This window comes from Lissotriton helveticus, chromosome 2_1 (assembly GCF_964261635.1).
Source record: "Lissotriton helveticus chromosome 2_1, aLisHel1.1, whole genome shotgun sequence".
Lineage (NCBI taxonomy): Eukaryota > Metazoa > Chordata > Amphibia > Caudata > Salamandridae > Lissotriton > Lissotriton helveticus.
This window is the reverse complement of record NC_136059.1, coordinates 1034477093-1034490448: the sequence shown is the minus strand read 5'-3', so window position 1 is coordinate 1034490448 and position 13356 is coordinate 1034477093. Positions and strand designations below refer to the sequence as shown.

Genomic DNA, 13356 nt, shown 5'->3' with positions numbered 1-13356 from the left:
CTGCTCCTAACAGGGGTAGGCCACCTAGCCCCGAAGGTAGTAACGTGTCTTGCTATAGCCTGCTGTGAAAAAATGAACCAGAATCAGCATGAAGTGCCATGACCCATCCTGGTCGATGGCCTCCTTCAGGAACCACTTGTGGACACTACCTAAAGGCCAAACAGGTTGGGGCTCAGTGAGGGAAAGGGATTATGCAGTGTAACCATGGCCTGGACATACAGTTCCCACTCAATGAGGAGCTGGGGACCTCCATGGCCAATAGGCAATTGGTGGCCGCAATTGAACTGTCAGTTGATATAGTGGATTATAGTAGAGAACTAAGGGGCATATTAGCAAGAACCTCGTAAAAAATATTGCAGTTTTAGAGGCAGGAAACTGCCGCTAAAACCGCAATAGTGGGCTTGCTAATATGCATTATAGAATTCCAATAGAAGCCCAGGTTAGATGTCCTGCACATCTAACTTGGGCTTCTATTCGAATTCTAAAACGCATATTAGCAAGCCCATTATCGCCGTTTTAGCAGCAGTTTCCTGCCGCTAAAACAGCGATAATTTTAACGAGGTTCTTGCTAATATGCCCCTACATTTTGTGTTCTAATTATAAGAATATTCAATATCTAAGGCAATTTTTCTAATGTTAGGGCACTTGTATATATGTGTTGCCTCTTGATATCGATGTTTATGAGAAATGTTGAATTCCAACATTTTGAGGTAACTTTCATGGAGGTGGAACAATAACTTTTTGGAGTTACCCTCTCTATCAAGTTACTTTGCATGCAATGAAGAATAACAAAGTTTGAAAAAAGATTAGAAGAAGTTGGTGTAATAAAAAGTTTGGAGCACAAGCGACCTTTAAGAACTTTTAATGCATGTGATGGAACAAATGCCAGAAATAAACACGGGATAGATCCCTAACAGGATAAATCACATTATACTGGAGTATCCTATAAAATGGCCATGTTCACCCACTTATGAAACAGGCATACATGACTTTTGTGTCTTTTTGCTTGATCCGCCATAAGGCTAACTTTCAGAGTCATTAATATGTAGTTTGCATCCCACGCTATTTCCACAATTTCATGCATCACAAGCCACCTAGATTGGCACCCGGCATGCTTTCAGTCATGATTACGGTATCAACATTCATGACTTCATTTGTTTTGTGTGTGTTCGATCATCCAAGGGCTCGAGAGATCACACCAGCTTAGGCCGGGCCTATCTCACCAAAACCTGCGACCATTGTCTCAACTTCAACCTGGTATATCATGACAGTATTCCTGTCCCTTTCATTAACATTTCAATCAACCACAGGAACAAATGTTCCTTCGACATTGAACAACAACAATGGGCAGAGGGGAAAGGTCAGATGTAGGTTAAACTGTAGCTCAACTATAATATTGTGAGGCTCTCATTTTTCGCCAGAGTAGGCAATTGGCAACATTTACATATGAACGTGTACCAGGAATCGGATACACAAAGAAAATCAGATTTTCATCAGGACTTTCCTGAAGCAAGAGAACTGAAGACAGAAAGGTATAATAGTTGAACACTTAAAACTGGTCTGAACTCACTCCCAAAAGTACAAAAAACAAGCAAAATTATCTGACCTCTTTCTGTGTCCCAATAACGTAAAACGTCTTCCCTTCATACTTCAGTTTGCAGACGTCCGACCTAGAAAGATAAAAACTGTGTTAGAATCCTAAATATAGTCCAAGTATGCATTCGGAAGCACTTTATAAAGGCTGACTGCAGATGGATACAAACTAGCACCATCAGAGCCATTAGCCTGGCAAAGCAACAAGCTTTCGATGCATGCTTCAACAGGACAATACTGATGGGCCCCCAGGAAGTGACATCATCCTGCACAGGCAAATGCAATGCACTCAAAACGCAGCTGTAGGACATATGCACAGCAACCTGCCGTGGAGGTACAATGCATGCAACCCGTCTGAGCTTTTAAATGTACAGCAACAAACCGCGATCTCAAGGATCAATCCTGAAATTTATGGCAAACAGTGCAGGAAATACTTTGCAATGGAAAGAAAGAACTAACATAACTTTTATACCCAGAAACACTCTGGTGGGTGGTGGAAATTCCCTGAAAATAATCAGACAGGGCCTGTGACTGCTTTGCATGGCTAACTATTTTTAACTCTCTTGTAATAAATACACGTGCCTACACAGCAGTCTACCTCTAAAAGAGCAGATGAAAATGAAGACACTGGAGCTAATGAATCCCCATAAACCAAAAATGCGAGTTATTCTAAATGATTCTTCAGGATGGAAATATATTTCCAGGATACAGAAAGTGGTTATCTCTAACCACTGGGGTCTACCACAGCAGTAGACCCATACAAATGACTTGATGTTCATCACCAGGAACTCCTATTAATTTGATTTTTTTCCACTTTGAATGTCAATTATTTTGATCGGAGAATATTGAAATAAAATATTAATAATACGCTATTAAAATGAGTTCCTTTTATAATGCAGTGGCACATGAGTAAAGGAGTTTGATTGGTCTACTATACTCCAATTACGTCTGTCTGTTACTCCATAGCGAGGGAGGGTGGCATGTTCCTTGCTTGTGCTAGATCCCATGGCTCCTTACTACACTAGTGAAGAAGTCGGTGGTAGCAGTGGCATAAAGAACCTCACTGTGCAGGAGGTGCAATAATTTATGCGAGGGTGTTTCCTTGCTAACATGGAGAAGGAGAAATCTATTGGTTTCTGGAGGAAATGCTAAATATGGTGGAGGATCCAGCAGAGAACAAGTCTCCAGCGCAGAGTCAGTACAGCAGAAGACCCGCCACATGAGGAATTCCTCCCTAGCGTACCATTTCTGGATGAAATTACCAGATTTCTATTACCATCCACTTCTAAACAGCTCCCTAAGTCAATGGACTACTTCAGGTTACCAATGTTTGTTGGTAAGTTGGAGCAGCTCTCGGGTACCAGACACCATATCAGGTACCATACTGTAATTAAGAGTAGTGTGGTGGGCGTAACTACCACGTGGGAAGATGGCCACCTAGCTTCAATGCACCGCCGCATTCGCACACCTTCACGGCTTATCCTACCATTTAGATGGGTAAATCTGCTCCAATGACGACAGAATCAGAGCCCTGATGCAGCTGAACAACTGATAAGCCATTCGCCTTTCTCTACTGAGCACCCACGCTGAACTTCCATGCTGTCATCCTCCCTCTGCATAGCGCCTTAATGGTGCACAGAGGCTAAACCTGCTCTCAATATGGCTTCAGCTAAGACACAGCTCCCTCGGCTGGCCATTCGATGCATCCCAACGCCCCCTGCGACCTCTACACACCTGAAAACCATTTGCCTCTTAGGGTGGATGCTTCATCCTGCCTCCTGATTCATGCGCAGTCAGCCTAGTGGAGCAAATAGGCTGTGCCTGAACTTAAAATAGCCACCGCTGGGACTCAGCTCTCTGTAAAACTGTCCTGTATATCTTGGAGCTCTCTGCCGCCTCTACACACCTGATATCAGGCCTCAATCTTCCTTTTAAGGTGGGTGCTTACTACTCTTGACATCGACGCAAACGCTACCAAAGATGCATGACTAATAATTCTGGTGCTCGCTTTTGCAGAAGGCCTGCCTATCTGCTGATGGTCACCCGGCACAGTAGACTTTTTCTCCCCTAACCAAGGTTCATACTGCTACTTCTGGGCTAATACCACTCTCCGCTTTCTTTCTATATTATCTATATCATGAGGCCTCTGAAGATGACCCAATAAGACAGAATGATCCCTTCTACCTCACACAGACCACTACGCATACTTAGAGATTTGGCACTCTCACGGTCGCGGACACCACCAGGGTGAACCTTAACTCACCAATAAGCCATGCTTCATCACCAAAGGTTGGGGGTTCAATACGCACCAAATAAACCCATCCTGTCGGACCTCAGAGCACAAGATACTATGTACTCCGTGGGGGGGGGGGGGGGCTTAAGACACTAAACCAGCACGAAAGTGATCCAAAGAGAATCCCCCCATTCATGACTCTCCAATTAAATCGAAACTAGATGCTAGCCCGACTCTGGACCTAATCATGCAGAAACTTGATACACTACATGTTCTTGCCCAAGCTACAAAGGCTAGCACAAATTCCACACAGAATGACCTTGCATCTATTTAAAAAGATATTTTTTTACTGGGTGAAGAGTAACAGAAGCAGAGTCCCCCATAAACCTACTGGAAGAGCAGAGCTCATCCAAGACTCTGGCAACCACCACTTCAAAACTTGCCCGACTGGAAAGAAGTCTCACAGACTTAGAAGACAGACAAAGTAGGGGCAGACAATATCAGACTTTTCCATCATGTCATTGACGAAACCCACCATCTCAACCAACCCACATGCACAGTCGCACTAGATGTGGAAAAGGCCTTTGACAAGGTCTTGTGGTCTTTGCTACAAGGCACCCTTAGTGCATTTAATGTAGGTCCTAATCTTTTTTAAATGTTCCTTGTCCAATACAAAAAACACAAAGCCAAAATAAATATTAGCGGAACATTAGCTAACACATTCAACCTACAATAAGGAACCAAATAAGACTGCCCCCTTTCCCCTCTATTGTTTCTACTAACCATGAAAGCACTGCTTATACAAATTATAGGGAGCCCCTGTATTCCTGGTATTCCATTTTCTGCAGGCCCACAAAAGGTGGCAGCTTATACAGATGACATCCTTCTTTTCACAACTCAAGCAGATGCCTTACTTAACATCATGTCACCCATCAATGACTATGGTCAAGTCTTAGGTTGAACCCTTATTAGAGATAAAACAGAGGTCCTACCCTATAACATCCACTGCAATAGCTCAGTCATTGGGGATTATGGTCTTAAATGAGCCTCAGACAAAATAAAATACCTAGGCATTTGGTTCACCCAAAATCTTAGAGAATCCTTTGATCACAACAACAAAATTACCCTCACCAAAATGAAAGACATATTAGATAAATGGTGAACTAGATTTATCACCTGGTGGACATACGGACATTCTTAATCTTAGTAGAAGGAAACATAGTAACATGTGGGAACATATGGAGACATCTTATTGCATGGCTGGATGCCCAGACACATCAGTTGAAAGAGTTAATTTAGGCCTCATCGGGCTGCAATGACTACTGGTAGTCTGATGCTATGCAAGTATACTCACAAAACTGGCTGTCTCACAGACATTCTTGAAACACATTGTAAGAGATGTTGCAGGGCTCTGTGCCAAATCACTTCCTTCTTGCCAGCACATGGGCATAGCGTGACTCCTGTCTTACCACTGACTTCAGTGTTTTTTACTGGACTCTGTACTGCTCAGAGGTGCGGCTCTTTACACATGCTGTGACCCTTTATTGGTCTGAGGTCTTGCTACATGTCAAAATCCAAATATTTACACCAAATTCTTTTTTCAGAAGCATTGGCCGGGAGGCCAAAATGTGACTCAGATAAGATGGCAGAGGTCGCCCTGTACACATTGCTACACAAGAATAATTCCAAAGTTGGGATTGACTCAGAATGAAAAGTCACCAAGAAATTAGCTGCACAAATTTAGTCCACAAGAGCAGATCTAGCTGTCTTAGATCCAAGTTGGCTATAATTGACTGGATCATGCATGCCTTAGAGAGTCACCTCAAGTGTCTTAATGATGGTCCAGACCTACAATGGGACATGTGACATCTGCAGAACCCAATGGTGCAAATGAAATACAGGAGACGCAGGAACAATGTCCATTTCTTCTGGTATTTCGGAGGGCCTTGAATCTGGAGACATGTCGTCCTTCTTGTCAACCTTTTTATCATAACTGAACAATCAACCTTCTGATGCCCTGCTGGATCTTAAGGGGGCACAGAGAATCCACTCAAGATTTCAGTGAAAACCTGACTTATCCTGGCCAGTTACAGCATGCTTCCTACACCATCACCAGGCCTGTCAACTGATCCCTGCTGCTCAACAAAAAAAGAGTCGTGATCTCCATGGTCCTCACATAATCTACATGTCTGCTGACCTGTCACAAGAAACCAGTTTAAGATGGAAAAAATCCTTGTATCTGCATCCACAGCTTCATAAATAAGACATTGGGTATGGCATGTTAGAGCCCCCAACAGTGCTACTGCCAATCAGTGGCAAAAACAAGGAATTAGAACCTGGATCGCTTTCCAGAGGACCTTGACTCATCAGCTATGGACACCACCCTTCCTCAAATGGACAAAGAAAAATAAGTGATGGAGACAACTTCTACTATTGATGATACTATAACTCAAAACTCACAAGTGTCATCAAGGTCGGAAACTGAGAGACTGGCTACAAGGAAATGGACTGACAGACAACACCACAACATGGAACCTTCTGCATGGAATACAGATAAGTCTGATCCCATTAGTGTTTGGTTGTTTTAAGACCTTGCTGGTTTGACTTGAGTTGCTGCCATTTTGCAGACTTTCACATGTTGTGCCCCCATGTGTGCATGCACGCCTCTTCCAGCACGGCATGGACTGCACAGTCCACGCTGTGCAGGAACGTGCATTGGAGGTCTCACAGCGGTGCAGTTCTAAGGCTCACTTATGAGCCTTTGTACTGCCCCACCACGGGACTACTGCGTTGCCCGCCCTCCAGACCACAAAATGAATCGTAATCTGGCAGGCAGCGGTGAGGTTTGCCATGTGGGAGCATGGTGTTGGCTTGGCAGCCCTCTCTCCCACCACCAACCTTATAATTAGTCCCTATCTCTATCCACACCTACATATTCTTGCCTTCACGATGTTGTGGGAGTAAATACTCCGGAGTCAATATGTTTTGTAGGACCGCATTATGTATTCAATACTGTGACATACAACCATCAGTGAAGAGGAAGCATGATACAGCCTTGGGGAATGATTGTTTGGCAGACTGATGAATCGCCGTGACGGTATTGAAAGCCTTTAAACTACTGTACATAATCAGACTACCTATGGTAATTCTAACGGGCCACCTGAAACATCTGAGCTCTGCCTGCCTATGGTACGACCGCTATGAAAATTGATGGGTAAGTGTAATCAATCAACTATGGTGTAAGTAGGATGAAAACTTTGCCGGTTAAGATTCGAATGAGGGAGGACGAAGGGTGGACTGGAGACAGCGCCGGATTGGTAACGTGGGCACTCAGGCAATGCCCATGGGGTCCGTATCCGAATTCCAGCTATGGGCTGGTTTTTTGAGCAGCCTGGGGGGCCGATTATGGCGGTTTCTGTGTTGTTCGATGCCGCCAGCAGCCCAGTGGGTGCTTGAGTGGCCTTTCTGGAGGTAGATGGGCATCCATTACCTCCCTTTTCTCAACGGGCAGAGGTGTGACTCCCTTTCTCTCGCCTGGGCCGGCCCATTAATATATGCATATTGAAAGCGGGCAGGGGGCCTGAGCAAAAATTGCCTCACTTGTTTTCAGGTGTGTTTCACCAGTGTAAACTAATCAGTGTATTTTTTTTAACACCCCCTCCCCCTTTTTTTAAATAAAATTTCGCCAAAGCAGTTTTTTGCAGAAAGGCAATATGCAAATGTGGGCCACTTTTTTTTAGCGTGCCCGGGCCGATTTTTAATCCCAATCCAACCCTGACTGGAGACACATACTATGGCCACCACCTTCCCTCACCACCTCCCCGATACTTCACTTCCTTGTGGATTATATTACCAAACTCTGTGTGGAGGAGAAAGTCGCCGGTGGTGGACCTATGCTTTGACTCTACTGACACTATCCACTAGACTGACACAATACAGGTAATTAATCCCAAAAACCAAGAGGGAAATTCTGTGAGGCTCATTAGCCAGGAACTACGTCCTAAAAACCTTGCACTTGGTGAAGTCAGACAGTATTGGGAAGAACAGGAGCGGCCCGTACAGGTACGAGCGGTGGGCCCGGGTTGGGGGTGATTTCCACAGACGACGGTGAGGAAAAATGATTTATTTATTTAATTTTCCCTTTTGGTTGTCTGTCAAATCCTACTCAACCCGGCCCCACCGCTCTTACCTGCACGGGCCGCTCCTGGGGTAGAACCCCATGCCTAGTAAAATCCCCTCTTAGACTGAAGCTCAGCCAAACATTTTGCAGTGAAGAAAGAACCACGCCAGAGTTTTAATTATTTCTCTAAATAGCGTTCTAAGAATAGATAAACATGCAGTGAGCCTTCGGGGCCACTGGAGCCAAGGCAACATGGCAGCTCATGCGCAGGGGGCACTGGCACTTTTTTCAAAGAGTAATGAAGCGCATGCTTGAGCTTGAGGTCACCTTGCCTGGCTTGGGTTTTCCAAAAGAGATATATATAAAGGAGACAGAGTATCAGTGAATAAACCGGTTTCATTTATGTGTGCTGTTTTTATGCAATACTTAATTCACAATAAAATATTTTAATTTTGAAAAAATGTAACCCCTGTGTGATGAAACGTTTTGCTAAACCTATATGCAAAATTTACAGCATTTAGATCCACTTATACAATAGTTTAAAAGTTTGTGACCAATTAAAAAGGTAAATGAACATTACAGAATACCACTCACCATTTCAACAAATGAATTCTTTTATTTCCCTGGAAGACTACAAAACCTGTGGCAGTGAATCCTAAAAATGTTGTGGTTCCCGTTGAATCCTTAAAAGTAAAAAAAGCATTTGAATGAGATTAATGAGTTTAATGTTGTAGATTATTACATATTTAACACACATGACATTGATTTTGCACAGTTATCTCTTCACATCTACAAAACACGGTTTTGTTCCCTGCTCAGGGTGTCATCATTACATAAAGAAAGCCTTGCCCTGTGCAGCTGATGAGCGGTCAGCATGAAGTGCGTGTGTGTCCACCTAACCCCGCAATGATATGTGGTACTCTCATCAAAGGGGCCAGAAGAAACATGGACATCAAATGCGCCTCAGTCACGAAAAATCCCTAATCTGGTCAAGATTTGAAAAATATAATTGAGTCATTCACAAAAAAGAGAACATCTAAGTTGGTAGAATTTAACCTATGTTTGTCCGAGTTTTCCTCTAATTTGCAGAGCTCACAGAATTCCAGTTGGTTACCGTCATTTTGGCATTTAGTTAGCCACTCTACGTTGATTTGCATTGGGTAGTCGTTACATGAGAGGAGCATGGGCATTCCTGCGCATCCACCCATGCAATCTGATGCAAACACAGATTTAAAACAAGCATTGGCATCAGGCGCGCAACACCCATTGGACTCACCGGGCTTCAGCCCCCTCCCGTCGTGTGTGGCAGCCCAGGCTGAGACAGATCCCGGGCACACACAGAGCCGCACCCGAACGTTTCACAGGTCTTTAAAAGACCATTTGAATGTTAATTAGACCTTGCAGTTGTTTCACCCCTTCTAAGACGCCCTGCAGCTCCACTCAGCCTACTGATTAAAGGTTCAGCCCCCCCAAATTTTTTCTTAGCCCCTCCCGAAATTTGGCTCTAGTTGCGCCTCTGATTGGCATAGTCAATAGGTCTCGCCTTTGGGACCTTATAAGTGTTTAGTTATCCAGCACAATGTCCTTAGTACAAATGTTGCATGGCTAAACACGTATAAGGTTCCAAAGGTGAGACCCATTGGCTATGCCGATGCTTGTTCCATGATGTTGTTTTTCTGTGGTTTTCTTATCACGCACCAAGTTACTTTTTAATAGCTGTACTGTGAGATGGATCACCTGTCCTGTAGTGTCTCTGGTCAGACTCTGGTGGGTTTTAATAAAGCTGTGTTTGTACATTTTACTGATAATATAGTGCATTGAATGCACGTCTGTCTTACATCAACAGTTTACTCTCTGCCTCCGGCAGTTATTTTTTCTATAAACCGTTACAGTTTTCCTTGAAAGGTTACACGATTGCTGTGAATTTGACCAAAAAAAACAGCAGAAAGTTTTTCATCCATTAAAGGGCACTCAGCTAAAGTGTCAAAAGAGAAGTTTTTTTTCTGGGCACGTTGGAGAGCTCTGATGCTGAAGAAGGGGCAAATGTCCCACAGTGCCCGCCAGTGGGGCATGAAGGTGTTCATAATCCGCGCTCGGGCAGTCCTGGGCCTCCTTGCAGATGGCACCAAGTAATGGTCCCAAGTGGCAGTGATGATTGTTATTTTAGCAGAAGTGTGTGAAAGGCAGTGCTGCTGCCCTACAAGGTAACGAGCTGCACAGACCGCCCTGTGACTGATGAGGGAGCCTGAGTGAGGGGGTGGGAGGAGGGAACCTGGCCGGGGGGGGGGGGTGAGGGGGTTGGAGGGGGGGGGCCTGGCTGGGGCGCTTAGAAGAACAGGGAAGGCTGCAAGAGGGTGGGGGCAAGGGGGTGGTGTAGGAGAAAGATATGAAGAGAAGATGGCATATGAGAGTGAAATGAAATGGAGGGATGGTGGAAAGAAATGAACAAGGAAGAGATAGGCAAGAGGGAGAGGAGAAACCATAGGACACCGTTAAACAAAAGGGAAGGGCACAGTAAGCAAGGACCTGAGCAGAGCATGGTAACAGGGCACACACACATGTACTTGGGAGGGTGCGCCTGCGACCTGGTGCATTCTGGAGTGAGGACTGGGTGCCAGCGTCACCGGAAGAGTCCTGTACTCTGCAGAGCAAGCCCTTCAGAGCCCCCTGGCCGGCGGCGGAAGGCAAAATGATGCCCCCACTTCCCTCAAACGTGACGAGAAAGGCCTGAGTCTCTCATAGCTATTTATTGGCCGTTGGTTGACTTGAAGAACCCCTGAGGAGTTGGGCCCCTGTGCACACCTGGGGCCCGCGTTACAACCTGTCCCTGGCACGGTACAGCACAGGGCCGGCAGGGCCAACTGCTCCTCACGGCAGGGGCCGGGAAAGGGCCCGCGTAGAGGAAGTTGTTCTCTGGCACTGTCACCTGCACCCCCGCCTCCCCCCCACTCGTGAGGGCGCGGGCTTTGAGTGCATGGCCTGCTCAATGGAGCGCTGTTCTAGGTGTGGTGGGTGCATAACCTTGACGTGTAGTTTGGAAATTCAGACTGGACGGCAAACACCTCCCCTCGCTTGGTGCTTACTGTCCCTGAGGGTCTATGGCACCTACGGTGTGAGTGGTTGCACTGTGTCCTGTGACCAGGCAAATGGTGTTTTGAGCCCTGGAATGTATTATGGATGACATTCCCTACCCTAAAACATTCTAAAGTGTGTGTAGACCCCAACTACAGCACCACATTTAGACCACAATGAGAATTATGACTGTTGAAAGTAAGCCCCCCCCCACCAGCACACTCTAGAAGACTCACTCTGAGGAGGGCAGACACCTGGAACTCCCTGCGAAAGTCAGACATTTAGAACTGTCCAAAGGGGTGCAACATCTAGAACTCTCCAAAGAGGTCAGAGATCAAGAACTCTCTGAGGAGATCACGCATCTACAACTCTCTGAGGAGGTCGGATATCAAGAACGCTGTGGGCCCGTCATGCATCTAGAACTCTATGAGAAGGTCACTTATGTAGAATTCTCTGAGGGTGTCATGCATCTAGAACTGCCCAAAGGGGTCAGACATACAGAACTCTCTGAGAAAACCATGCATCTAGAATTCAGGGGAGAGGTTGTGCACCTAGTACCCTCTTGGGAGGTCACCCATCTAGAACTCTGTGGGGAGGTCGTGCAATCTAGAACTCTGTGGTGAAGTCACACATCTAGAGCACTGTGGGGAGGTCATGTATCTAGAACTGTGTGGGGAGGTCATGCATCTAGAACTCTGTGGGGAGGTCATGCATATAGAACTCTATGGGGAAGTCATGCATCTAGAATTCTGTGGGGTGCTCATGCATCTAGAACTCTGTGGGGAAGTCATGCATCTAGAACTCTGTGGGGAGGTTATGCATCTAGTACTCTCTGAGGAGGTCATGCATCTAGAACTCCGTGGGGAAGTAGTGCATCTAGAATTCTATGGAGAGGTCACACATCTAGAACTCTGTGGGGAGGTCATGCATCTAGAACTCTGTGGGGAGGTCATGCATTTAGAACTCTGCGGGGAGGTCATGCATCTCGATCTCTCTGAGGCAGTCATGCACCTAGAACTCTCTGAGTAGGCCAGACAACTAGAACTCTCTGAGAAAGGCCTTCCCTAACAACAGCCACGAGAATGGCACAAGGAATGCAATGATATCACCAGTGACTAATCATCACGGCCAAGTTGCTAGCTTAATCTAGAACCCTCTGGAGTGCACTCTCTACTTGAGCACCTTGAAAAATCCTAGAAACACAGACTCTGTCCTCGTCGTCTAGATCAATGCACATGGTGCACACCGTGACTCCGTGTTTCAGAGCTCTTCTGGAAGGGGATGCCCTACCAGTGTAATCTAGAACACCCTGAGGAGGACAGAACCTGCTGCCATCACACGTAACAGCTCTACTACAGTGGAATGCCCCGCCTATACACTCAGAACAAACGAGCAGGATCAACCCTCCAGAATGATCTAGAATATTCTGAGGAGAGCACAGCAGGCTACCAGCACACACCAGAAGACCGCGAAAGTAGAGTCCTCGTCAGCGGAGTCCAGAACCGGAGGAGGGTACTGTAGTGTAGTTCCTATATTCCCAATAGGCTCTGCGCATTGGAATAATATATCCTATAGATTTGACGTAGGACTTATGTCTACTAGGTCTCTATCGAATATACTTAACTTAATTGTGAGCGCCAGCTAGCTCAGAGGTCACTAGAAACTTTCTTGAATTCACAAGAAGGGATTAGTTTCTGACAACCGGATAAACATGACAACTTTGTTTCCCAAGAATAAGAAATATATCTCTAGAGTCGTGGAAACAATAGATAAATATTTTACTCAGTCAATTGTGCATGCTTCGTTTCAACAGAGGTGCAGAGAAATAGAGAGACGGGCGTTTTCAAAAAAAGATTTATTGAAAAGTCTTCTTTCTCATGCAAGTAAAGTGAACTGCTACAATCGTAATGCAGGCTGCAAAGTATAACGTGTACAGCAAGAACAGAATTATAAAACAATACTGTAAAAGCATTGTATGGTTTCTAAACCATATAAAAGTGCATACATAAATAACAATAGTAAAGGGGTCCCCGTAAGAGAGGAAAGTGTATTGTGGACAACATACACTGAACAATTTTTTACTATTACTCAAACACAAATTCAAAAACTGGTTTGCAATTGGTAATTTGATTTATTTCCAATATTCTGTGATTGCCGATTGGCAAACAATGAATCACATCAATTCATAAATAGTAGAGCCCCGAGGGGGAGAAAGGGAGGGAGTTGGTGCTCAGGGGAGTGTTAGAGTAAGAAAGAATGACACAGTATCAAAAAAGGGGTAATACCAAATTCAAACATAGATCACATACAATTATAAAACAAGAGCCATCATACAGGC

The 13356-nt window shown here is 45.1% G+C and overlaps 1 protein-coding gene across 1 annotated transcript in view; it reads right to left on the bottom strand.

The window, feature by feature from the left end:
• The window catches only part of FRMD3 (FERM domain containing 3), a 669011-nt gene that overhangs the window by 53009 nt on the left and 602646 nt on the right, over positions 1-13356 (bottom strand). The window contains exons 8-9 of the mRNA XM_078675836.1: positions 8541-8629; positions 1607-1670 (exon numbers count right to left, since the gene is read on the bottom strand). Of these exons, the coding sequence (XP_078531962.1) occupies positions 1607-1670; positions 8541-8629 (153 nt within the window). The remainder of the gene's footprint in view (positions 1-1606; positions 1671-8540; positions 8630-13356) is intronic.